The 26,247-nt window shown below is 40.7% G+C and overlaps 1 protein-coding gene across 20 annotated transcripts in view; it reads left to right on the top strand.

Moving 5' to 3' along the window:
- The window catches only part of JADE1 (jade family PHD finger 1), a 155,190-nt gene extending 129,878 nt beyond the window's left edge, over positions 1–25,312 (top strand). For all 20 annotated transcript variants that reach the window (XM_083755562.1, XM_083755563.1, XM_083755558.1 and 17 more), the window contains 6 exons: positions 718–929; positions 5,065–5,232; positions 5,852–5,968; positions 11,723–12,253; positions 14,410–14,527; positions 20,728–25,312. In XM_083755562.1, coding sequence (XP_083611688.1) covers positions 718–929; positions 5,065–5,232; positions 5,852–5,968; positions 11,723–12,253; positions 14,410–14,527; positions 20,728–21,629 — 2,048 coding nt within the window. In that variant the 3' untranslated portion in view covers positions 21,630–25,312. The remainder of the gene's footprint in view (positions 1–717; positions 930–5,064; positions 5,233–5,851; positions 5,969–11,722; positions 12,254–14,409; positions 14,528–20,727) is intronic.
- The last annotated feature ends 935 nt before the right edge of the window (positions 25,313–26,247 follow it).

The following is a 26,247-nucleotide window of genomic DNA, read 5'->3' as shown; positions in this document are numbered from 1 at the left end:
ACTGCTGCAGTGACATTCACCTCTTGGCTCTGCTAACTAATGGCAACATTGTTTTGGACTTCTGACAATTGTATCATGCATTTATTTTATTTTATTGTTACATTTTATTCTGTAGCAGCAATTCATTGTTGAAACCAAGTAGTCTTTCAAAAAGCATCTGGAATTTATTCAGCAATTAAGAAGGCTTAAGAGTCAACTGTGAAATGGCTAAAATTAGACAAATGGTCTGAAGTGAAGAGCAGTATGTTCCCTTTCAAAATGAATATTTAACCCCTTATGAAGGTGTGCAGTTCTGCAGAGCACCTTATAAAAACGTAGTAATAGTTGGCAAAATAGCCCCAGGAGCAGCTGGCTCTTTAAAAAGCTGAATACCTTGAAATAAAACATTTGTATGAGATTTTCAACCATCCACTGCAAAATCAATATGCTACGCTTGGGTTTAAAGTTTTGTTTTGTCCAGTATGTGTGTTTGGATTACTGGCAATAAACAAGAACCGTACTGTATTGATGCACACTTTTTCTGGGCTTTTGTTATTGTTATCTAATGGATGCCTTTCAGCAGATTATTTTGAAGGTACATGAAATTGTAAATAACCCACTTGATCAGTTGTTCAATGTTAACAGAGTGATCTGGTTGCTTGTAGATTGATAAAGGAAGCTGTGTCCTTCAATGTCTCTATTATATTAAAAGCAAACATCATTGGATTGATTTCCCAGGGATGCCTGAACTGGATGAATACACTATGGAGAGAGTCATGGAAGAATTTGAACAGCGATGCTATGACAACATGAATCATGCTATCGAGACCGAGGAAGGGCTTGGAATTGAGTATGATGAGGATGTTGTCTGTGACGTTTGCCAGTCTCCAGATGGTGAAGATGGCAATGAGATGGTGTTCTGTGACAAATGCAATATTTGCGTTCATCAGGTACAGCAGCCAGATGCAATAATAATTGGAATTGAGAGTAGTTTGTTTAGATTTCACTGTGATAAGGAGGAGGTGATGAGGATTTCATAAGCCTTGGGTGCTTTTTTAGGATGTATGGGAAGAGTAGGTGGAAGCATATATTGAGGCAAAGGTATAGGGATGTGTAGAGAGGTGATGTCATAAGATCACAGAAAATTCAGATAGGATGGTTAAGTTGCTCCATTTAGTGGGTTTCTGAATTTTTAAATCATTAGCTTTGGTTTCTTGCATGTTTAAGTGATTTTTTGCTTCTTTGCACACATCTGAACCCTAGATAACTCATGTTTCTTTGTGTGCCTTCTCCATGAGAGGTCTGAAGGATGACAACTGGAGAATGGGCCTTTTCTGTGGTGGTTTCCCATTTGTGGAATGTGCACCCCAGGGAGGCTCGCCTGTCACCTTCATTACATATCTTTAGGTGCCTGGCGAAAACCTTTCTCTGTAACCAAGCCTTTGGCTGATTAACATTCTATGGGCCTTTAAATGTCTTTGCGGTAGGGGGTGTTCTTGGTTTGTTTTTGTTCTATTATGTATTTTTTGTTTTCATTTTGTATTTTTATGCTGGGAACCACCCAGTGTTGTTGTTGTTGTTGTTGTTGTTGTTGTTGTTGTTGTTCTTCTTCTTCTTCTTCTTCTTCTTCTTCTTCTTCTTCTTCTTCTTCTTTTTTCATACAGGATGCATCCAATAGTGTAAATAGAAAAGAGAAATGAATCTTAAAGATGCTGTAAAGAATTCGTGTTTGTTGTTAAATTAGCCTGACATGCTTCAGCTCCAGTGCTTTCTTCAAGGGCTTATCTGTTGCTAAACCACACATTAAAAGCCTTTAAAAGGCTTTTAAAATACAATATGTCATTGAAACCTCATTTTCAAGTCAAATTAACAGAAAGAAAACCTATTTTAACTAGAACCAGCCATATCTTGTAGCCCATATAAACATCCTTTCCTAACTGCTCAAAAACATCCTTGGAGTGAATCAAGTGGTTGGTAATTTGTGGATGATTTCTGCTTTCATTTCTCACAAACCTGGGTTTGCTTGCAAGTATTTAGTTCTGTGGTTTGAGGAGGGCTTCTTATGAGCTTTTGCCCTTCAAGGTCTTTGAAACTGACAGTTTTTGACCTCTTAATTTGGCTTGAAAACGAGGTTTCTACAATTATGCATAACTGCATTTTAAATGCTCTTACAAGGCTTTTTATTTGTGGTTTAGGAAGTGTTCTACTTTATACAGATAAGCTCCTGAGCCAAAACACATTGGGCTTATTTAACAATAAGCATATGTATTTTCTAGCATCTCTCATGTTTCTGACATTACCTATCCATTTGGTTCCCACATATTCCTGTTTTTTTGGAAAATCTGCCACTTTGTGTGGTGCTCTTTTTTTTTTTTTTGGTGGGCATAGCCAAAGTAACATAAGGGCCCAATCCAGTGCTAGTCATGTACCAACAGCTAGCAGCTCCCAATAGTAATGTTGCACCATCCAAATACATATATGGAAAAGCTTCTGTAGGCAGCTCTGTTCTTGAGATGATCAATAAATAAAATATATCACGCAAGTAGGCAGACATTCTGTTTGCATAGTGCATCAATTTCCTGGGGAAAAATTGTAGAGCAGTCATCCTCATTTTATTCATTTTTCAATTTAATCTATTCAAAAATGTCCCAGACCCGCAGACAGATCATTGGATTTGCTTTTGTTTGCTGTCATAGTCTACTTTTTGATAAAAATCACCATCTTTTTGTCTGGCATATATAGCCATTCCAATAACAAGCGTGTTCAGTATATGTGGAATGTGGGGCACTTTCATTTATAATGAACATGTTTGGAAGTGAACAAGGCATCCCACCTAACACAGCAGAAATGACAAATACTTTTTGGTGCAGAAGATAATTTATACGGAAGTTTTTGAATGCATCAGATTTTGTGGTTGGCTATTTCCTGTTCAGGGAAAAGTCTGCCGTGTGTTGTTGTTTCCCCCCCAGTGTTTTAACTATGCCCTTTCATACATGATACCTGATAAGCAAGAGAAGGGTAATTTTGCCTCTTGGGTCCTGCAGTGGATGAAAACATATACATGTGTTTTCATATCCAACAGGAAAGACTGTCTTTTGAGCATGGTTTATCTTGCAAAATTACTTTAGAGTTTATTTTAATTATTTTTCATATTTCCCTTTTAATAAGTTGGCAGGTGTTCTTATTGCATTTTGAGTTCAGTGAAGTATACAAAGTTAGAAACGGGGCCAAGAAAAGTGCCTCTGAAGGGGTCCTATGTTTGTGACAAGAAATGTTAGTGACACAGCTGTGGTCAACCTTTCCTTGGGGCAAAGGTTGAGCCAGTGCCCAAAGCAGTAGCACTTGTGCTCTTGGAAGACCTCCCCTATTTTTTTTCACCTTCTCAACTTTCAGATGGACATAGAAGTTAATGCTCTTATTTATATGTCATGCTCTTATTTTAGTCTCAAAGTCCTGGCTTAACTCCAATTGAGATAATTATTAACCCAGGCAGGAATCAGCCTTCCCTTTGCTGTCACAGCTGGTTATGATAGTCCTCTTTATTTCCTGTTCCAGTTTCCTTACTATTGCAGTGTAAGACCTCTCATGTCTAGGGCAACTTAAGAGGCAGGTGCAAATATGAACTTGGTGTCATGACTACTACTACTACTACTACTAATAATAATAATATGGTCCTGCATGTTTGGGGATCTGAAACTAACTTCACATGCAGCCTGGTGGCAAATCACAGTAGCTTGTACTGGTGTGCTTTCTACATGATCCAGTTGATATGTTGGGGAAGCCAGTTCCTGAGATACCACAGTCATGTGGAGTCCTGACCAAATGGAAGCTGTTTTAGTGACAAATCATACAGGAGAAGTTAGAATTAATCCTTTATAGCAGGGTTGGGGTACCTCTGTTCCTCAGGCCAAATTTGGTACAGGTACAGGTCTCAGTGTGGCCCACAAAACTGTTTTCCTCCTCATATGTAATTTCAGGTGTGGGACAGGTACAGATGCAGCTGGGTTGGCTGCGCAACTAATCCCTGTAGAAAGCAGCTTTGCTAAACCTGTGCTTGGTGCTCTTCCAAACAGGGCTGTCAAAGCTGCTTGCACTGTGGTTCACACATTTGCTGTGAGGCTGAATGAGGAGAGTATTATAACAAATGTTATGTCCACCAAATGTGCTAGAGAAATATTAGCAACAAGACCATACAATGAAGTGTCCTTTTTATTATTTGTTATCATTTTAATAATTGCTGCATTTTTCTGGGAGAGTGCTAGAGTCCTGTCTAGTCAAGTTGCATGGGATCAATTCCAATCTGTTACCGCTGAGGATGTGGACAGGCTGCTTGGACGAGTGAAACCCAACCACCTGTCTCTTTTATCCTTGCCCATTCTGCTCATAAAAAGCTAGCTAGGAAGGGCTGGGTGATAGGCTCTGTGGGTGGTGAATCCTTCCCTCTGTGAGGGAGCATTCCCAGACCCAGAGTCATTTTGGACTCAAAACTGTCCATGGAGGCACAGGTCAATTCTGCATCCAGGGAAGCTGTCTACCAGCTCCACCTGGTACACCAGCTGAGACCCTACCTGCCTGTGCACTGTCTCACCAGATTGGTATATGCTCTGGTTATCTCCCACTTGGACTATTGCAATGCGCTCTACATGGGGATTTCCAATCACAATGCAAAATGTTGGTGTTGACCTTTAAAGCCCTAAATGGCCTTGGCCCACTATACCTGAAGGAGCGTCTCCACCCCCATTGTTCAGCCCGGACACTGAGGTCCAGCTCTGAGGGCCTTCTAGCAGTTCCTTCACTTCGAGAAGTGAAGCTACAGGGATCCAGGCGGAGGACCTTCTTGGTAGTGGCATCTGCCCTGTGGAACACTTTTGACCAGATGTTAAGGAAATAAACAACTATCTGACTTTTAGAAGACATATGAAGGCAGCCCTGTTTAGGGAAGTTTTTAATGTTTGATGTTTTATTGTGTTTTTACTATTCTGCTGGGAGTGGCTGGGGAAACCCAGCCAGATGAGCGGGATATAAATAATATACTTATTCTTATTCTTCTTACTTCGTTCTTCATTTTACTTTTCATTGTGGCAGGCATGCTATGGCATCCTAAAAGTTCCAGAAGGCAGCTGGCTGTGCCGAACCTGTGCTCTTGGTGTTCAGCCCAAGTGTTTGTTGTGCCCCAAGAAAGGCGGAGCCATGAAGCCAACTCGTAGTGGGACTAAGTGGGTCCATGTTAGCTGTGCCCTCTGGATTCCTGAGGTGGGTGTTTCAGGCAACGTATTCCTCTGCACATGCTCAGAATGGAGAAAACAGAGTATTGTCTGTTTTATAGTGAGAGCAGACAACCTTGGTGGTGGTGTCAACAAAGAGTGTCAGGTACTGAAGCCATTTGGAGAGAGTGTTGTCCCAGCTGCATCTGAAAATGGGATTTGCAGGAAGACAAGGTGCAATAGCACCCATCATCATGGACCCTGGAGTAGTGCCACCTGTCAGTGGTGACCAAGAGGATTTGCAAGAATGTGAGGATACAAAGAACACAGCTAGCTATGGAGATCTGGGTTCAAATTCCTGTTTGTCGTTGACCATAGACCAGTCACTTACTGCCTATCCTACTACCTCAGAATGTTGTTATGAAGACAACTTTGGGTGGTGGTGGTGAGGGAATTGTGCATGCTGCTCTGAGGTCCTTAGAAGGGTGTGATAAAAATGTAATAATTTTCTATCCTTAAAAATAGCTTTAATAAATGGTTGGGCACTTAAATAGTTAGCTTACCTTTTTGTCCGTAGCAAGATCACTCCAGGATAGTCATGCTTCCTGTTCTTTGTTCACTGCTTGATTCCCACCCACCCCCTTCTTTATTTATCTAATGATTCTTAGGTGAGCATTGGCAGCCCAGAAAAGATGGAGCCCATCACAAAGGTCTCCCATATTCCCAGCAGCAGATGGGCCCTGGTGTGCAGTCTTTGTAACGAGAAGGTTGGGGCATCCATACAGGTAAATCACTCCGACTGGGTATTATGAACATGTATCTGCTACAGAAATCTCGCTACTGTAGTGAGGTTTTCATTTTTAACTTCCATGAAGTACATTAGAGTGCAGATGTTGTTGTTTAGTCGTATGAAACATCAATTTAGGATTTTAATTTGGGGTCTGCTTTGGACTGAAGATATTTAGGCCTTGTTGTCATATTACTCAATGTCTGCTGAAAGCAAGGACCCTTAGTTGAAATCTGAGGTAATGAACTTGTAGCCAGCCAAATGTTGTCAGGCCCCCAACTCTTTATCAGCCCCAGTCAGCATGGCCAATGGTCAGGGATGATTGGAGTTGTAGTCCAGCAATTTCTAGAGGGCCTCTGTTCCCTACCACTAGTTGGTTCACTACACAGATATGCAACATCCTCATCTTTTGTTTCTCCTCATGGTTTCCTAAGATCCATAGCAGTCTCTGAAAACTATTTTGGTATATTTATGATAAAAAAGTTTCATTTCCTACTTCCTGCCTTTTTGTGTCACTTCCGAGTTTGCTGCAATGCGTGCGATCTCGTGTGGCTTGAATTCACGTAAATGGGAAATTGCCTGTACCGAGGACTTTTTTTCAGCCGGAACTCACCAGAACTGAGTTCTGGCACCTCTGCAGCGTTGTGGCACGGCGTTTTGGGCTGTGCACCAGAGATGGCAGGCTGCGTGGTGCTATATGTTGAGTGACGAAGGCTGCGAGCAGTGCGGCGATTGGTGCAGGTGGATGGGCATGTGGATGAAGAGATTTTTTTTAGGGCCAGTGTCATTTATTAGCCTTGCCTATATCAAAATGCTGGTGCACACTTCCCATCCATTCACCACCAATATCTTCTTCTAGTTTCTTTGGTGGTAGTTTTATTGTTCCTCACACAGTTCTCCTGTGGTGTCGAAGATCAGCATGAGTTGACTCTATTATCACAAGATGCGGTAATGACCACCAAGTTGGATGGCTTTAAAAGTGATTTAGACAGATCAGGCTATCAAAGACAAGTAGCCACAACAGCTGTATGCTACCTGTAGTATCTGAGGCAGTGTGCCTCTGAATATCAATTGATGGGGAGCACAGGTGTAGAGGGTGTCATTGTACTTCTCTTGCTTGCAGGCTTCTTATAGGCATCTGATTGGTCACTGTTAGGTTGGTGGTGCTATGCAACAGGGATGTTGTTATGTTCTGACCTCACACTGTTCTGCTATTTATTATGTTGTACAGACTCCCCCCCCCCCCCAAGTAATTGGTGAATATGGTTGTCTCCAAACAACTACACATTTTGTGTTTTTTATTTTTTATATGTATTTTTTTTAGTATTTTTTTTGTGAAGTTTCTTTTTTAAAAGCACTAAACGCACCATTTTGTAAAGAGGAAACATGCATGTACACAAATAAAGAGAGACCAGTACTAGGACAAGAAGTATCTAACCTAAACAAATACTTCAATTAATGTGAAATTGGCATAGAAGGATTTTCTATGGCTGGTGATACTGTAGTTTTGCCAGTGAAAAATAGGCATTGGTGGCTGGTGTATATTGGTGTGATAATCGAGCTCTGTCAATATAAAACTCTCTTCAGCTTGTTCTAATTAGCCCTCTCAGATTCCTAGATAAAGAATGATTACTTTTTTTCTCTCACACTGTGATAGATTTATAGCACACACACGAGAAGACAATTCATGTTAGCTCACTGTTCAGTTAGTCGTTCTTTCATGTTTGTGCGTAAAATATTTATTAACGTAGAGCACTCGCTTTGCAGCGCTTGGATTTTAGAATGCTAATAAATATTTTATGCATAAACATGAAAGAACTGCTACCTGAATAGGGAGCTAACCTGACTGTATCCTGTATGTGTGGGTGGATATTTTAACTACAAAAGTCATTGTTTAATATGGAGAAAGATGCAAGCATATAGCAAGCAATGTCCTCCCCTCTGTAGAAGGGAACTTGGGGGAATTCTTTTCATTGACTTGCCCATGCAGGGCTTTCGAGGAAACTGAACTTGGCTGTAGGGCAAGGGCATGTGTTAGGGGATTGCTCTGTGTGTAGTCATTCAGTTGCACTGGCCCCTCCCTGGCTTCACTCTCTGCTCTGAATCATTGATACGCCAGAGATTCAGTAGTGCAGCCAGACAGCCTTTCAAGCACTTTGCCAGAGGCTTTGTTTACTGCTCCCTTTCCAAACGAAGTGTAAAACAAAAGCACGGAATATGAATCATAGAAATCTAATTGGTGCCCAGTGCTTTAATAAATAAATACTAAAAGTCCTTTGCAGACCTTCATCTGTTTGCTAGAATCTTTGCCCTGAATATAGATACTAGTGGGTGTGTCCTGTTCTTCCTTATGAAGGTCCTGTAGAGTTGATAATGCAAACATCAAAAAAGGGCATTGCTGTTGCTTTGGGGAACATGCTGTTTACAAAAACACCCTCCCATGTGCTTGAGGGAAGGATCTCGGTTGTGGTTTTCTGGTATTACTTTTGCACATTGGGTTACTTTCCAGTATTACCCATTGCTATCACAAGGAAAGGCATTGATGCATGCATGACATGGGTGGTATTTTGGTTTCCCCCCGCAAGTGAATGTGTTTGGGCATGCTCTGATAAGGTGGTGCTTGATCAGATTGTTGGATTGACTCCTCCCACAACCTTGAAATACACTGATGGGCTTTCATTCTGATTTTTATTCTCTTAAGAACCAAGAGCGCTTGTGGTGAAACCACCCCATCTGTCCTGAAGTGTAGGATCACGCTAGTGCACTTCATGCAGGTTGTTCACACATACCCTGCCACCACTTCTTTCTTCAAAACCACCTAGGTTTGGGGTGAGAAATAAACACACAGCTTTTTTTTATCTGAGAAGAGAACAGAGTTAGTAAATTCTCTCCTGCCTAAAGGCAGCTGGAATCCAGTGTGTGGTTCCTGCTACCTCCATGCTAAGCAAGTAGCATGGAAAACGGACTGGTGCACTGATATATGACACCTGTTAGCTAAGTGATCCTAGGATTCAAACTGAATGTTCAACCCCAGGATTAAAATTAAAATATTTATGGAAAATACAAGATAGTGGGCAAAATAGGGAGTTTAGTGAAAGAGTGAAAATAAAAGTTTGTTCTAAATAATGCTATACTTAGGCAGTCTTACATTATATTCAACCTAGTATAGGCCTGAATGCAGGCGTAACTTGCTTCCTTTTATTGACTATGTCTGGGGTAAGAAGGGTGGGTGAGTTCATTGATGGATCCAGGGAATTTTGCCATTACGAATTAGTGGGTGGTGGGTGACAAACTTATACCAGCAAGAGGTGCCTCAGAGAGGTTCTGGGTGCAGGCCTGCATCACAGTCACACAGAGCAATATCACCACTGAAATGATGATTGAATATCTGTAGTTATATGGCTGCAGATTTAATTTGGGAGATCCTTTACAAGAATGTGCAGAATATCACAGTGTCTCAGAGAAGGGAAATGTAGGACTGCAATCTAATATATTCAATGCTCTTAATGTAAGTCTCCATCGCAGATTAACATTTTGCTTCTTGATTAATTTGCTTCTGATGGCAAGTGAGATGTGAGCTCTGGGACTCTTTAACAACCTTCCATGGCACAGATCATTCAGTTGTGCTAGCTCCATCCTTCTTGTGCCACATGTGATATAAAAGAAACTTAAAGATGACTTCCCATTCTGGTCAATGCATAGCTGGTAGATAGTTCAAAACTCTAAGAAGTTTCATGCTTAAGAGAAATTGTCCTCTTACTTTAGGAAACTGAAGTTATCGCTTCATGATATATAAATGTTGTTATAATTAATTGTTTCTGGTTGAGTGACCACTTAAAAGCCAAGTAGTTACATGATTACAAATCCTTTTAGCCATTGTCAACCCTAGCAATAGTCATGTTAACAGCTTCCTTTGGGATCGAGGTGGCAGTGTGTCTTTTTTATGTGTACATTTGAACAGAAGAATTGAAATCACTGCATAGCTGCACAGCAGTAAGGATTTACTTATTTATTTTGACACTTTATATATCACTTAATTACGATTGAATCTAAGCAGTGTATAGGAGACTTTATGCAAGGAAACTAAAAATGAATTAAAACTGTAAAATTGGAATTCAGTTAAAAAGCCTGCTGGAATAAAAAATAGTATCTAGTAAGCAAAATAAGTTTTGGTAGGCAGGCTTGTCTGACCTTAGCTGGACAGGAGTTCTATTAAACTGGGTCCACAATAATGAATGCACAAACTCTGGTGGTTATAAGCTGTGCATGGGAGACAAGTGACTCCCCCAAAGACCAACAGAAACATAAGAGATAAGGCAGTCTTTGAGATAACCTGGACACAAGTTTTTAAGGGCCTTGTAAATTAATACAAGAACTTTGAACATATGGAAGCATATGGGCAACTAGTGCAACTGAATGCTAAATGTGGATTTACACAACCATATTTGTGTAGATGAAGGAATTGCAGCATATATTTCCTTTAACATCTTTGCTTAAGGAAAGAGGTAGTTGGCCCAATGCTTTCTCTTATGGAATGTTTCCAATAATTTCAGAAGGTGGCAGGAGGCTGTGCACATGGAATATCATCCCCCAATCCTCTCCAAATTAAGCAGACTTCTTTCCCTGCTGTGAAATCTTTCTCATACTCTTTAACCTAGAGATGTGAAATGACAGCAGCATAGAGCCCAAATTAAAATTCAGCTTTACTGCATGGAGAAATTGTTCAGTGCACCCTTAGGTCACTGTCTGCCTGTTTGTCAGTGAAGGTTTATTGGGGAAGGCCAGAGGGCAATGTACATCTCACTGCCTTTCATATTGTGCCTCAGTGTTGACTTTATCCAAGCAGATTTATCTGAAGCTTCTACAGTTTGAACCCTGCTGTGCACTTTTAAATGACATCTGGCTGCTGAGTCAACCTGAGTGGGAAAACACTGAGGAGGAAGATAATTGGCTCCTTTTCACAAAAGGACTGTATAAATATCCTTCTGCCGCACACATATTTCTCACGTGAGATACGTTTGGGTTAAGTCTGGCATTTTCCTGTCATCATAAATGTCAGTGACACTCATTTATTCCATCCTCATTGGAGTTGGAGGAGAGCCCTGAAGGGGGAGAAGAGAGGTATCGTGTAAAGGGATTTTTCTCTCTCTGTTAATGCCTATTGAAGCACATCCTGAAACATAAGCTATTTGCTTCGTAGAGCTTTGCTACAATCTCCTTGTTTAAGACCCACAGAAAGAAGTTCTGAAGCACTTCTTCTATTTGTTATTCTGCTCTGCCTTTAGAAATCTCAGAGCAGCTTATGTGGGGCTTGTAGTAGTCCTCCGTTCAGGTACTTATTGGGTCCACACCTGCTGAGCTTCAATAATGCTGCAGTATTAAGTGCTCCCAGACCATTAAGTGTGGCCACATGCAGCCTACATGTGAGCTTCTTTGCCAAGGATTGAAATATGATAGCAAGCAGCAGAAATAGCTTTTTTAATGGGATGTGCAAGCAACTGCAGTGACGATGAGGCAGGAGATGGCTATTACTTCAGCAGAAGTCCACTTGTGGTTCTTGAGATTTGAGCCGCTGTGAATATATTTCTATCCCACCTTGTGTTGGGCTCAAGGGAGCTCCTAATGAAATATAAGATACTTAGGCCTTGCAAAACCATATGATTGTTTTTACACAACCTGTTAGCTACAAACATATAAAATGTAAATGTTTTAAGATCTGTTCCTCCATCCCCTCCTCTCCCCACATCTACAGTGTTCAGTGAAAAACTGCCGCACAGCCTTCCATGTCACTTGTGCGTTTGACCGTGGCTTGGAGATGAAGACCATTCTGGCCGACAATGATGAAGTCAAGTTCAAGTCTTATTGCCCCAAGCACAGCTCTACCAAGAAGTCAGATGAGGAAAACCTCAGCGAATTCACCAGCCAGGAAAATGAGAATGGGGCACAGGACAGTTCCCCTCCTGCTCACCTAGAACCTTTTGACAGCATGGATCAAAACCAGGAGGAGGCCCACAGGGTCAGCGTTCGCAAGCAGAAGCTTCAACAACTGGAAGATGAGTTCTATGCCTTTGTCAACGCCTCGGAAGTGGCTAAGGCCCTGCAGCTTCCTGAGGACTCTGTAGAATTTATGTACCAGTACTGGAAGTTGAAGCGGAAATCAAACTTCAACAAACCTTTGATCACCCCAAAGAAAGATGAAGAGGACAATCTGGCCAAACGGGAGCAGGATGTTCTGTTCAGGCGGCTACAGCTTTTCACCCACCTCCGGCAGGATTTGGAGAGGGTAAGTTGCTGCGTTGTTTGGTAGGTCTGAAAGATGGATTTTGCCTCAGTTGCCTTACCAGTCCTGATGTTTGAATGCTGTTGGATCAGGCATAAAAATCCTGCTCAATGCAGCTGAAATGTGCACAATGGTCAATGCATGTTGCCTTGGATCTCATCCCACTGAGGTCCTCTCAGAATGATTAGAGAAGAGGCGAACCTGCAGTTCCACCTCTGCCCCTCCTTTTGCTGGAACTTCTCTGAGCGTAGTGGTGCGTGTTGTGACATGTTCAGGCAATCAGTAGGGATTTCCCTCTACATCCTTTGTGCTTGCTATTTCCCAGATCCTATGCTGCAAGGCCTGCTTCTGACTTGCAAGGTGAGGATGGGAGAAGCAGTTGCAAACAGTAAATTTGTGGGCCTTGCTATGGACTCTGAAACCAGGTTTGTTCTGTATGAGTAGACTTCCCAGGTTCTCTCAACATGGTAATCCCTTTGTAGTTGCAGGGGTCTTCCCTTCATTAAAGTAGTAGGAAAACCCCCTGTGGGCAGAACAGCTTTCTGTGCATTATAGAGCTCCTGTGCTCACAAAAAGCCACTGGAGTGGGTGTGTGGCTGTGATAGAAAGTAATAAACTTTCATCTATTCTGTTTGATAAGTAATGTAGATTCTTGGAGATTTTCAGTTTAGTGTGGCACGAACACCTCCCTGGGAGAATGTGAAGCTGTTCCGAAAACTGCCTGCCTTTGATTGATGCTTTGAACAATGTGGCCATTCTGAACTTGTTCTCAACTCCAGTGCTTAGTTCCAGAATCTCTTAAAACGAAAGGGTTTGTGAAGAGCTTCAAAAGAATCTCTCCAAACTGAGTTAATGGGCAGTAAAATGGCAAATGCGATTCAAGTGTAACATGGTGTACATTGGAACCAACCATCTAAATTTCACATATGTGCTCTTGGGGTCTGAACTGGCAGTGACTGACTAGGAAGGAGACCTTGGGGCTGTAGTGGATAACTCTGTGAAGATGTTGACTCAGTGTACAGGAGCAGTGGAAAAAGGCAAATTCCATGTTTGCAATCATTACGAAAGAAATTTAAAATAAAACCACCAATATGTCATTATACAAATCTGTAGTGCAATGGAATATTGTGTACAGTTTTGTCTCATCTCAATAAGGGCTTGTAGAGTTAGAACAGAGCAACCCAGAGTGCAGAGGAGGGTGCTGAAGCATCTCTGCTAGGAGGAAAAGTTACAACATTTGAGGCTTCTTAGTTTAGAGATGACATGATAGAGGTGTATAAAAATATGCATGGTGTGTAAAATGTGGTAAAGAAGACGTTTCCCCCCTTTCTCATACACAGGGACATTCAATGAAGCCAAATGTTGGAATACAAAAGGACAGACAAAAGAAAGTACTTATCATAATATTTTTATTATTTATACCCTGCTCATCTGGCTGGGTTTCTCCAGGCACTCTGGGCAGCTTACAGCATATATTGAAACAGAATAAAATATCAAACATTAAAAACTTCCCTAAACAGGACTGCCTTCAGATGTCTCTAAAAGTTATGTAGTTCTTTATCTCCTTGACATCTGAAGGGAGGGCAGTTCCACAGGGTGGGCGCCACTACCAAGAAGGCCCTCTGCCTGGTTCCCTGTAACTTTTTGCAGTGAGGGAACCATCAGAAGACCCTTGGAGGAGGACCTCTTCATAGGTTCTTAATGTGGGAAGTACAGTCATACCTCAGGTTAAAGTTGCTTCAGGTTGAGCGTTTTTGGGTTGCGCTCTGCAGCAACCCGGAAGTAACGGAACGTGTTATTTCCGGGTTTCGCCGCCCACGCATGCGCAGACACTAAAAATGATGGCATGCGCAGAAGCGGCGAATTGTGACCTGTGCAGACACTGGTTGCGTTCACTTCAGGATGCGAACGGGGCTCCGGAACGGATCCCATTTGCATCCAGAGGTACCACTGTAGGGATAAAGAAAAGGGGTCCTCTTTGCTGGTATAACACACCTCTCCTTCAGCACTAGTAACCCAGTACACATTCCAGATTGGGTTGCAAAATGTCTTCTAGCTTGGAAAAGCTCCTTTTTAGGAGGTTTTTAAAATTCAAATATCAACTTCAAAATATGTTTCTCTTACATAAATCGACATAATATTACACATTGTGTTTTTAGGTACGAAACCTCACATATATGGTGACCCGACGGGAAAAAATTAAAAGATCTGTTTGCAAAGTCCAGGAACAGATATTCAATCTCTATACAAATCTTGTGGAGCATGAAAGAGCTTCAGGTGAGTTCCGTTTGTCTTTTTGTGCTGGAGTACGGCATGGCAAATGTGTTGGCATACTGGTGTGGAATGAAAATTATTGCTATAATGTTTTTGTGCACTGTAATGAAATGTATTGGCTTGCATTTCTCTATAACCCTCTTTGCACCCTGCACACTGACAAAAAACCACCAACCACATGTTAAATATTTGAAAGACTCTGATAATTTCTTTGACTTACTGAGGGACTTGTGGATTGCTATAGTAGATAGCTATTAAAAACCATTGCTAGTAGGCCTCTGTATGTGTCTTGCCACTTGTTGGCTCTTTTTATATTTTGAGATGGAGATGATCTGCTTTCCCTCCTCAAACTTGAATAGGTTTACTCTTTCAGTTTTTACATTTCAGATGCATTCAGTTTCATAACTCCTCACCCACCAACCTGTACTTCACCCCCTCAACATAGTATTCAATCAGTGAAGTGTATACAGGTCCCACTTAAAAGTATTTTTTTTTATATAACTATAAAATCACTTGCTATTTATGTTTATATTTGTGCAAGTCTGAATCCTACCTGGCAGTTATTTTCCTCCAACATTATTTAGCTGCCACTATGTAGGTGTCCTTAGATCCTACTCCTCAAAATTTCCTTTACTTAATTCTTAACAGCTTCTTAATTAAAATTCTTAAGTTTGCTTGCCCTACATCTAAATTGGATTATTCATAATCACTTAACCTGGGTACATGTGAGCAATTTAGATTTTGTTCCTATCTATAATAATCTAGCAATTTATTAACAGCATATTTATTTTCCCTTGTATGGAAATTGAGTGGCAATTTCAATGGTATATTAGCACCCCACAGACAAAATTTAAAGCACAGTTAATACTTGTTTATGTTGTCTTACTTTGAAAACTGACTACATTTTTGTGCAGTGGGTTTAGTGGTCTATTCAGTGTTTTTCATTTACATGTTTACGTTTTTTTGTTGATGGTTTGCAACTAAGATGCAGGGGAGCATGAGAAAAGGGTTACATAAGCCCTTGTGTTCCCCTACCCACAGCTGACAATGAAGGCAATGTTCCAAATTCTAAATTACCTCATTGTGCAAAACTGATTATTAATTTTAATTAAAATCAGTATTGTTTTGACAAAATATATATTTTTGCTGTTCCGTTATGTGCAATAGATTTACTTTCTGGTCTGGATTATGAAACCAGGAGTATCGTTCTCCCTGCTTGTATTCATCTGGCACATATTTTTATTCCTTCTTTATAAGATTAGGGGCATGAATGTCATAAGATGAACAATGCATCCTAGTTGCTACACTTAACTTTCTTTTACAAATGGTTGACAACTTGACTCTCTTCAACCACAACTGAAATTTATCAAATGTTCAAGGAGGAAAATACTGCCAGGAGAACAGAGCTCCATGAGTCTATTATGTTAAAAATGAATTGAGCTAGAAAAGTCTTCCTTTTTATCACATTCTTTAAACCTAAGTGTCTTACTCTGACAAGCAAATAGCTTTGGAGACAGTCAGAAACTAAGTGGAACAACGAGCTTTCTTTAATGTGGCTTGCCAGTCAGAAAGTGCTTTAAAAGCATGAACCCAAAAGAAATAGCTAGCTGACTTGTAACTATATATTCTTCAAAGATGCTAGTACCCATTGAGCAAGAAACTGCTACAGCTGAATGACCTTCCCATTTCAATCATTAATCAGCAGCACAAGTTCAGCCGCCTTAAAACCCAGTGCTAAAGCATTGGATGTCGGTGTTTTTAATCTGTAGGATTATTGCAACATCCATGCAACCCTGACTTAACGTTTTGTGATGTTATGCTAACATGGCTGCTAACATAACCCACCCCTGAGGAGTTTTCTGGTTTGGTGCAATATAATCTAGCTGCTAGTGCAGCAATTACAGTAACAGAATGAAGTGGCCAGTTTGCCACTTCATTTTCTGTTGTGGCTTGACAAATTCCTTCCCCAGTCCCCTTGTTCTTGCATTCCTAAGGCAGGCAACAAAGCTGGGCCTCTGTTGGGTTGCCACCCCTGGCTAATGGGGATGTGTTCACTTTGGTGAACTGTAAGCTTTAAAGCACCTATTCTTAGGGCAAGTGTGTTTTTGTTAAAATCTGGGGACAAAGCAAAATGAGATCAAGCTCTGACGTCTGTAGTTCCCTATGCTTATGTTACCTAATTAAATGACCAATGACCATAGAAACTTTGAGATTTAGCAAAGTGTACTCACAGATTTGGACATTTTAGTATTAATTTGTTTCCAAACATGCAAACTGTCCCATTGATTTCACTGGAACTTCCACATGATGAACATACAATGGTACCTCGGGTTAAGTACTTAATTCATTCTGGAGGTCCATTCTTAACCTGAAACTGTTCTTAACCTGGAGACCACTTTAGCTAATGGGGCCTCCTGCTGCCACCGGAGCACAATTTCTGTTCTCATCCTGAAGCAAAGTTCTTAACCTGAGGTACTATTTCTGGGTTAGCGGAGTCTGTAACCTGAAGCGTATGTAACCCGAGGTACCACTGTAGTATATTTGGGAGTTCAGCACTGGAATGTCCTGTAGATTTCAGTGGGAGGGTTAAGGACAATGTTATCCCTACCCAACTGAAATCAATGAAGTGCTGATAGGCCTACGACCCTCAGAAATCCAGTTCCTTTCAGTGGAAGTTGCATTCAAGTAACCACACTTGTGAGGCATCTTTGATTTAAATGTGATCTAAGTACACCTACCTTTCACTGAATCTGTTCCCCTGGGTCTAGTATAAAAATATTACTATTTCAGTACTGCTTATTTGTTCCAGTTTGATTCTCTCACCAATATTCTGACACACCATATATCCGCATAAAGGCAAGCAACATCTTGCCTTAATTTTTAGTTATTCTAGTGATATTTATTAAAACTCCACAATTACTGCCCCATGTAACTAAGCAGAAATAGAGAAGTCAGCCTCTGATGTAAAGGGACATGTATTTAATCAGGGAGCAGTGGGTTTTTCCAGAGCAGTAAAGCCCTATTAAAATCTTGCCATTAATTAAAAAAATGTTTGACACAGATAGTTTACTGCCACATGTTCAGTGTTGTGAAACTGGTACTTCATGTTTTAGCTGTTTAGAAAAACTGGCGATCACACAGGGTCCCCAGACGTTTGACAGTCTATTGATCCCTGTGCCACCACTGTGATTGCTTTCCCGCTGCCACCAACCCGTTTCTCTTGGGTACACACAGAGTCCAGACAGTTGTTAACATTAAATGAAATAAGCAAGTTTATTTTATAAGCCTTAACAAGTTTATGGCTTCAAATAATTTTTCTTGTCAGTTTCTTAATCTTAGTTTTCTATACCTATACCTTTCCTAATAACTGCTAACTGATTATCCCAACTGTCTATCCGACTCCTCCTATCAGTTTCTCTCACTCTCTCACAACAAACTCGACCAACCCACAGGCTTATCCTCCCTCTTCCTTTCTCCAACTCCCAACTGACTTCTCAACAACAGTAACTCTAACTCCTCCCCTTGGGTTCCCACTAGCCAATCACTTCACACCCATTTAACCCTTTCCTTATGACCCAGCATGATGTCACCTAGGAGGGCAAACACCACAAAAACCCTTTTAAAAAAACATGCAAAAAGTATAGAGACAGCAGGTTGGATCAAGGACTAGCTAATTGAACCTAAGTACTATTGAAATAATTGTGACACCTTAGTCATGATTTAAAGGACTATTAATTTCACTGGGAACCAAGCACATTACTTAAGTCTAGATCCACCTAAAGGACATTCTTGGCTAAGAAGCTCAAACATTATCATCATCAAACCTTTTATTGGCATCACATAAAAACATCCATGGTAAATCAATACAGAATTACCACCTCCCCAATATCACAGAACATTTGTCAAATGAAGAGAGGCAAAACAGCCTAGCGTTACATCTCTAGGTCTCCAGGGAGATCAGACATCTGCAATGTGTTTCTGCGACAAAAAAACAAATGGAGATACTTAGCCACTAACTTGGTGAGCTCCTGATCATTCACCAGTAATAGAAAATGTATGACCTCCAACTCTGGTTTCCATTTGGGGATGCAGAGTTGATCTAGAAACTGCTGGCAGAGATCAGCATATAGTTTACATTTAAGAACCATATGAGTAAGAGTTTCCAGTAGGTGGTCTTCACATGGGCAAATTCTTTCTCCTTCCACCACTCCCAAGAACCTTCCCCCAAGGAGATTTGATGGATTTGAATTAAACCTGGCCAGCAAAAATGCCCTTCTTCCTTGAGGGATAAGCAGAAATTCAAGATAATTGTGATTAATTTCATATGCCCAAGAAAGTAGAAAGTAAAGAGGGGAACATGTTTTCTCTGCTGCTGTTAGTTCCTGGCGTTCAATGTCCCACAACCTAGTTTTTATTATAGCCTTGACAGATGATGGGGGCATCGATTTCAAAAGTTCCATTGACAGTCCAAGTTGCTGTACCTGTATGTTAAACTGTTGTAGCCCTGGGGAAAGAAAGGGGTCTGACAAGACTTTGCTAAGGAGAGGATCTTTATCTAATGTGAGGTAGATGTTTAACCAACATAGAAGAAATCGTGCCCAGGCAACGGTCTCTACCTTGTGTTGACCTCCCTCTAGACACAAGGCTGAATAGGGGACACAACGTGGGATAGCAAAAATCTTAAAAAAGAAAGCTTGCCTGCACTTGTTCTACCAGCTGGGTAAACCCTGGCAACCAGACTGGGATTCCATAGAGGAATTGAGCTATTATTTTGGTGTTGAAGACATTGAGGGCAGAGGGGATATGCGAATCACCTCGTTATGAAAAACTGCATTATGGCCTGCATAGGCATCTTACTGGTATTCACCGTGGTGCACGGTGCGAGGAGCATAGAAGCCTATGATGGAATGTAATTCCCAGATAGTTAAATTCAAATACCTACTGGATGGTTTTTCCACCAAATACCCAGCTATAGCTCTTGTGTGAATTCCCAAAAATCATTATTTTGCTTTTATCAAAGTTCATGCACAGTTTCATTCTGGACAGATGGTCAATACAGGAATTTAACAATAGTTTTAGGCCAATTCTGATCCGTGAAAGCAAAATCATGTCATCTGCGTATAGGAGGATGGGAGTGCTTGATGCGTTGAGTTTTGGGCTATGGGCATCTACCTGTTTTAATGACGAAGTAAGGTCGTTAAGAAAAAGACTGAAAAAAGAGGGAGCCCTGCTTTACTCCTTGGTTTATAATGACGGGATCTGTCATTACATTCCCTGGTAGTGTTCTTATATGACAGGTGTTCTTTGTATAAAGCTTTTTGATCAAGTATAGTAATCTAGGTTCTAGGCCCATTGTCTCCAATTTGGTCCATAACAGCCCCGTCAACAGTGTCAAAAGCAGCCTTGTTATCTAGGAAGGCCACATAAAGACATTCTTTATGAAGCCGTGTGTACGTAGCAGCTAAGTGAGATAACACCATGCAGTTGTGTACAGTGGATTTCCCTTGCCTAAACCCTGACCTATGATGTTATTTTCATCAAGCCAAGTAGTTAGTTTATTTAGCAGATGTTTAGTGTACAATTTGCCGATGTTTGACAATAGACTTATTGGCCGATAGTTGGGTGGCAGCTTTTTGTCACCCTTTTTAAAGATTGGGATAATTCTAGATTGCTGCCATGAGTTAGGCATGATACCAGATCTATCTATCACAGTGAATAGATCTGCTAGTATCGGAGCCCACCATTCTGATAGGCTTTGATCAGTTCAGATGGAATAGCATCAGGGCCGGCAGCCTTTCCTGCTTTCATCTGATCAATTAAACTTGTAACTTCGGTAATAGAGACAGGGGGCCACTCATCTGTGAAAGTAAAAATGTCATGGTCCTGACTGTCAGGTGGAATAGAGTCATCGAAGAAAACCACCTTGAAATGCTCTACCCATGACAAAGATGGAATCAATGTCAGCGAATCATCTTGTGTCTGTGGGGAATCTGCTACAGCCTTCCAAAATTTCTTAGGATTTTTTGTTAGGATGGCTGAGAGTAGCGTATCCCAACATGCCTGATTATATCTTATCTGGCTAAGCTGGATAGTTTCCCTGAATTGGGATCTGGAGAAGTAAATGTCAGGCAATCGACTGACAATCAAAAATGCTTGAAAGCTGCTTCAGATAAACATTAACCCATTTGTTTTTGTCTTTCCAGGCATGCCTTCCTCCTCCTCCTCTATGGAAAATATAATGCTCTTCAACAGTACACCACTGGGCCCAGATGCACCTCAGATAGAGGATTTGAAATGGCACTCAGCTTTCTTCAGAAAGCAAATGGGCATGTCACTGAGTCACTCTTTGAAAAAAACACAGAAGAGAGAGCGGATGAGGAGGAGCTCTGGGCATGATGACAAATCTTTACTCAAGCAGCCCAGCCAAAGGGAAGGCTTTGCAACTCCCAGTAGCTTTTTCAGTTTTGAAAAGACCTTTGCAGAAGCACAAATTGGATCAGCACAACAGAAGAATGGAGTTGTTATAGCAGACCACAGGAAGAGAAGAGACAATCATTCCCATTGTGATGTGATGAAGGTAGGACTGAAGGAGAAACCTTCTAAACACAACCACAAACCCCTGAGATCCAACGAACTGTCTCAGAGGCAGTTAGAAAACAAAAGGGCTGTGAACCACCCGAGTGGCAGGTCAGCGCCTGGAACCCGGAGGGATATAGTGCCTAAATGCAATGGATCTTTTTTCAAAATAAACTATAATCCAACTCCGGTTAAAGTGCCTACGACACCCAGAAGCCCTGTGAAAAACTGGGGAGGATTTCGAATTCCAAAGAAAGGAGAAAGACAACAGCAGGGAGAAGGGCAAGAAGAGATGTGCCGCCAAAACTCTAACTATCCTTACTCGGGCCTGGGTCGAGTTTCCCCTAAAGATAGGGCCAAAAGCAACCTAAAGGTGGACAGCGAGAATGACGGGTACGCCCCTGATGCTGAGATGAGCGATTCAGAAACTGAGATGGCTGAGAAGAAATGCAGGCAACAAAGGCTCAGTTCAAATAGCACTATTCCTAGGAGGACAGACATCATTAGGAGAAGCATTCTTGCCTCCTGACTAGAGAGTGAGACACAATAGCAGCACTGGAGTCAGTGAAGCCCCAGCCTGGAAAAATTATCCACTCTGCATTATTTATTGGTGTGACAAGGAGGGGGGGGGGTCCTTACACATGGCTACAATATAAGCCAACAGTGAGCCTGTTTTTTCCGGGCTGTAGAAATATGTTTACGTGCACTTGACTAAGAGTTTGCCCTCCACCCGTCATGTCCGTGAGATTACAACCTTCTTTATTTGCAACTTTCCTGAAGAAATCACCTGAGAAGATGACCTTGCTATGCCAATTGCTCAATAAGATGAATACAAATTAAAAGATGAAATAAATGGGGGTAGATTCGGATGGTGAAACCAATTTAGGTGGATAGCACTGAGGATTTTCCTCTGTCTCTGAAAAGCACAAGCTGATTAGTACACAAGGATAATTTACAATGGTGGTTATAATCACCCTGCACCGCATCGTCCACTCTAAATTTCGTGATGCTGTGCTAGGACTAAGCCCTAGTAGTCTGCAATTTTTGTTGTTTTAGAATTCAGGGTGGTGGCGGGGTTTTTTTGACAGCTTTATGAACCCCGGAAGAGTTTTCACAAAAGCCCATCAAGCAGGTAAGAGGAATTTACCATGACTACTAAGATACCTGAAGGGATAGAACCAAGCTGACCAATTGTGAAAACAGTAGCAGCACAGTGCTATTCTGAAGGGACTCAGACTAAGAGTATGAAAACTACTCAGCTCCTCAAATTTAGAAAATATGTCTTAAAAGTACTTTTTATCTTGTTCTGAGAAGGAAGGCAGATTTGTAGCCTGCTATATTCTGCTGGCACTGCCCATCCGAAATATGATGACAATTCAAGTGGGAAAGACTCAGTGCGTCTACACTGCAAATAGTAAATAGTTTTTGCTGTCATGGTTACCCTCCTTCCTTGTCTGCTCCCTACCCCACCCTGAGAATTGTAACTCTGATGGGCAACAGATTTTTCAATAACTCATTCTCAGCATCTCATCACACAGTTCCCAGGTTTTTGGGGAGAAGCCATGACAGGTAAACAGGCTGAAATTTGCTATGAAGATATGCCCATGTTTCTAAAGGCACTAGTCAGCAGCCTTTCCCAATGTGCACTAATGGTATGTGTTGGGATATGCAATTTTCTGACACACAAGGGTTACTTTAAATAAAAAGAGAAGGATGTAATAAATATATATATATATTTTGAATACAATGGAAAGGCAATAAGATGTGAGTAGCGCTTTACATTCAAGCCAATTTAACAACATGATTTTATGATAAGGATTAGATTTGACCATGGAGGGGCTTGTGTTCGGATTACATCATTTTAAGAATTGCAATAACTAATGAGAGTAAGCCATCAGCAATAAGATGAACAGATCATTCAGAGTCTTTTTTCTTTTCTTTTTTTGCACCCATAGAGTGTGTGTCTCTATCGCGAGTGCATCTATAATACACATAACGTAGTTTTAGGCTGCAGTAACTTTGGGGACTGAACTTTGATGTAAAATCAGACATAACCTAGTTATAAGAAAGTTTAAGCAGCTGTAGGTGTTTTTTTAAAAATAAAAATGGACAGCCCTCCCCCCAGTCCATCAACAGCGGTATTTAGCTACTTCACTCGCAAGAAGTGGGTTTACAACTATGAAAGAAATGTTGAAGCCTTGCAATTTGACTTGAGTCTTCCAGGGGTTTCAACTGAGAACTGGATTGCTGCTGTTCCATCTTGCTATGCAAGTCACTGAATGATCAAAAAACTGCTTGGGGAGGTTGACACAGTACATGTTCCCTACATGCAAGCAGCCCTTGCCTTCTCCACTTAGAAAAATGTAATGTTTATATTTAGTAGGAGTTTGCATGATGTATTTTGGGAACCAGCCCTCAGAATTCATTCATATTTGCTTCTGGAACAGAGGTCACAATCCTAAAATAAACTAAAACAAATAAACTCTTAAGATTTAGAAATTAGTTGTGGGCTCATATCATCTCCATTTACTCTTGGCTCCTCTCAGTTTCTTGTTTGGCACTGCCCATATTTACAATGTTGCTTGTACTAGAATCAGAAACCACACTTGCAAGTGGGGCTTCCAAATCTAGTTTGGAGGGCAAATTTCAGATGTTACAGCAAACTGGTTTGTGCTTAAAACAGGCAGCTGAAAGGGGATCCATGTGTGGGAGGGGAAGGGAAATGTGCAACTTTGTGGTTTGTACATGATTTCTCAAACAAATGTTTGGAGGCGCATCTGAAGTGAGCCTTAATGTAAGAGCCCTAAACTAGCAGCTGCTGTTTGCACGCTGGAGTTTTAGCGCATGCACAGAACTTCACACAGGCAGGGACTGTTGCAAGTGCTTAACCAGAGGAATTCTCCAGAAGTGAAGTAAATAGAACAAGTCCCTCCTGCACACCTCTATTCTCAGTGTACTCCATGCCTAGCTTTGGATCAGAATAAGATTAAGACACTGAGGCCTTGATTCTTAACATGATCAAGATAGTGACAACAGTTTAAGATATTGGAAATGAAAAAATAGTGATATGAAAGATGTAGTTTTATAAGGCTTTATTGCTTCTGATTAAACTACTCATATCTTATAGGTATGTTGACCAGGTTTGCTGCTTTAAAAGCAGACATGTTCTTGTTAAAATATGGGAAAAGAGGGACGTGATTAATTTACTTTTCAATACAGTAAGTGTTTTGGGTGAGGGTTGAGTGAAATATTATCAGTTAGCCTGCCCTGTAAGGGTGTTGTTCATCAAGCCATAGAAGGAATAAAATAAATTTGATTATAAGTAAACATTATTCAATGTTATGACTTATTTTGAAAGAAATATCATAACATTTGCACTATTAGGAATGATAGCATTTGTGCAGAACAATGCCTTACCTGTTTTGCTCCCCACCATATTTAGGTTAATAAGCTTTCTGATTTTGAATAATGCTGAACCAAAAATTAAGAAAAACAAAAGAGAAAAATAAATTGTGCTTTCCCCCATAGCTGCAGAAATATGGGAAAACATCAGTATGACCAACTGTACAAGTTCCATGCTCCTCTAAGCACTCAGTAAAAGAAAAATAAAATAAAATAAAATAAAATAAAGCAGTAATCCTTACCTACTACTGCATTCATTTTGTTAATATGGAAACAGCTGTTATTTCTTGTTAGGTTTCACCTTTTTCCTTATGCAGAATGCCCAAGACATTTCTTGATTTTGATTGGTGTACTACATTGAAATGTAGGCTTAATAAACCCTTCTGTAATGACCTGGAATGCTATCTGTTAGGTTTTGGGGATGGACACACACACACTCCCCCTAAATGAATGGAACGTTATACATGTCTCATGTGTACAAATATTATTTAAAAAAACTTTTAAAAACTTTCATTACTACATTTGTAAAACCCTGTACAGACGATTTTTCACTATGTGCCTAGCTTTGGTGTCCATTTTGCTCAAATTTGAAAACAGGTGCATGATGACAAAAAAAGATAGAATCAGAAATAAAAGTATATGTAGAGATGACTATTTTATATTACATGGCCCAATCCTGTATTTATTTTCCTCCCTTTTTGAAGTATTTATAAAGACCTAGTTGAAGATGGCTGTATTTTTTTGTTAAAATATTTAGTAGAATTGTGCCTTTGTCTGTATGTGAATAAATGCTGTACATTTTGCAATACACGTCAAGTGTTATGATTTGACATCTATGCTGCTACTTCCACAATATTCCAGAAGCAGAAAAGCTTTTCAGCTAGACTTACGCTTGCAACTTGGTGCCAAGGTGGCCCATCACTTTCCATCCCTACTTGGTGGAAATGCTAGGAGTCTGGATTTTCTCTGCTCTTGGATCTAATCTACTACTGAGGATTCCCCTTTCTCTGTTCATCTCAGTAGACTAAGAATGTACAATAACTCATCTCATTCCTTGTCTTTCAGCCCATTGCAGTCTTCTCCTACAGTTCTTTTTTCTCCAACCCATCTCAGTGAAGCTGGCCTTGGCTCGCTGCCACCTCTTTGCTCTCTTGTCTCACATTCCTTCCTACTCTCACTTCAGTGATTCATGCTTACTTCATACATTTTACAAGGCAATCTTTTATTGTATTGTAAGAAGCTTTCTTTCTCAATGAAATTGTGAAATTTAACCATTCTTTCCCCCTCCTGTAAGTACCCACCATGGTACTCCACTATATAGACCCAAAGTCTTGTGCAGCACTTGCAAGCTCTTGCCAGTTTGGCTAAGGTGCCAGTTTTCTGAGGCAGCTCTACCAGATAACAGCCTGCACTCCAGCAGAAATAGAACCCAGGGTTGCAGAAGGCCAAAGTTTCCCTGTCATGGTGCTAAATTCCTTCCCATTCACTCATTTCTGAGAGGCTAATTCCCAGCCAAGTTACTCAGATGTGTGTGCATTGGAAACACATGTCTCAAGCCATAATGCTAAAAGCCCTTTTGATTCTTTGGTAGTTCCTACATTATACAACATGGAAATGCAATAGTATTCTGAATCCTGTAAATAACATCTTTGAAGTATTCATCTGTAATAGGAACTGTTTGTATATCCACAAGAATTTGGGGAACCAGAAAAGAGTAGTTTTACTTGTGTCAATTAACATCTAAG

Source organism: Podarcis gaigeae, assembly GCF_964106915.1.
Source record: "Podarcis gaigeae genome assembly, chromosome: 9".
In the NCBI taxonomy this organism is placed as follows: Eukaryota; Metazoa; Chordata; class Lepidosauria; order Squamata; family Lacertidae; genus Podarcis; species Podarcis gaigeae.
This window is presented reverse-complemented; position numbering and strand designations above follow the sequence as displayed.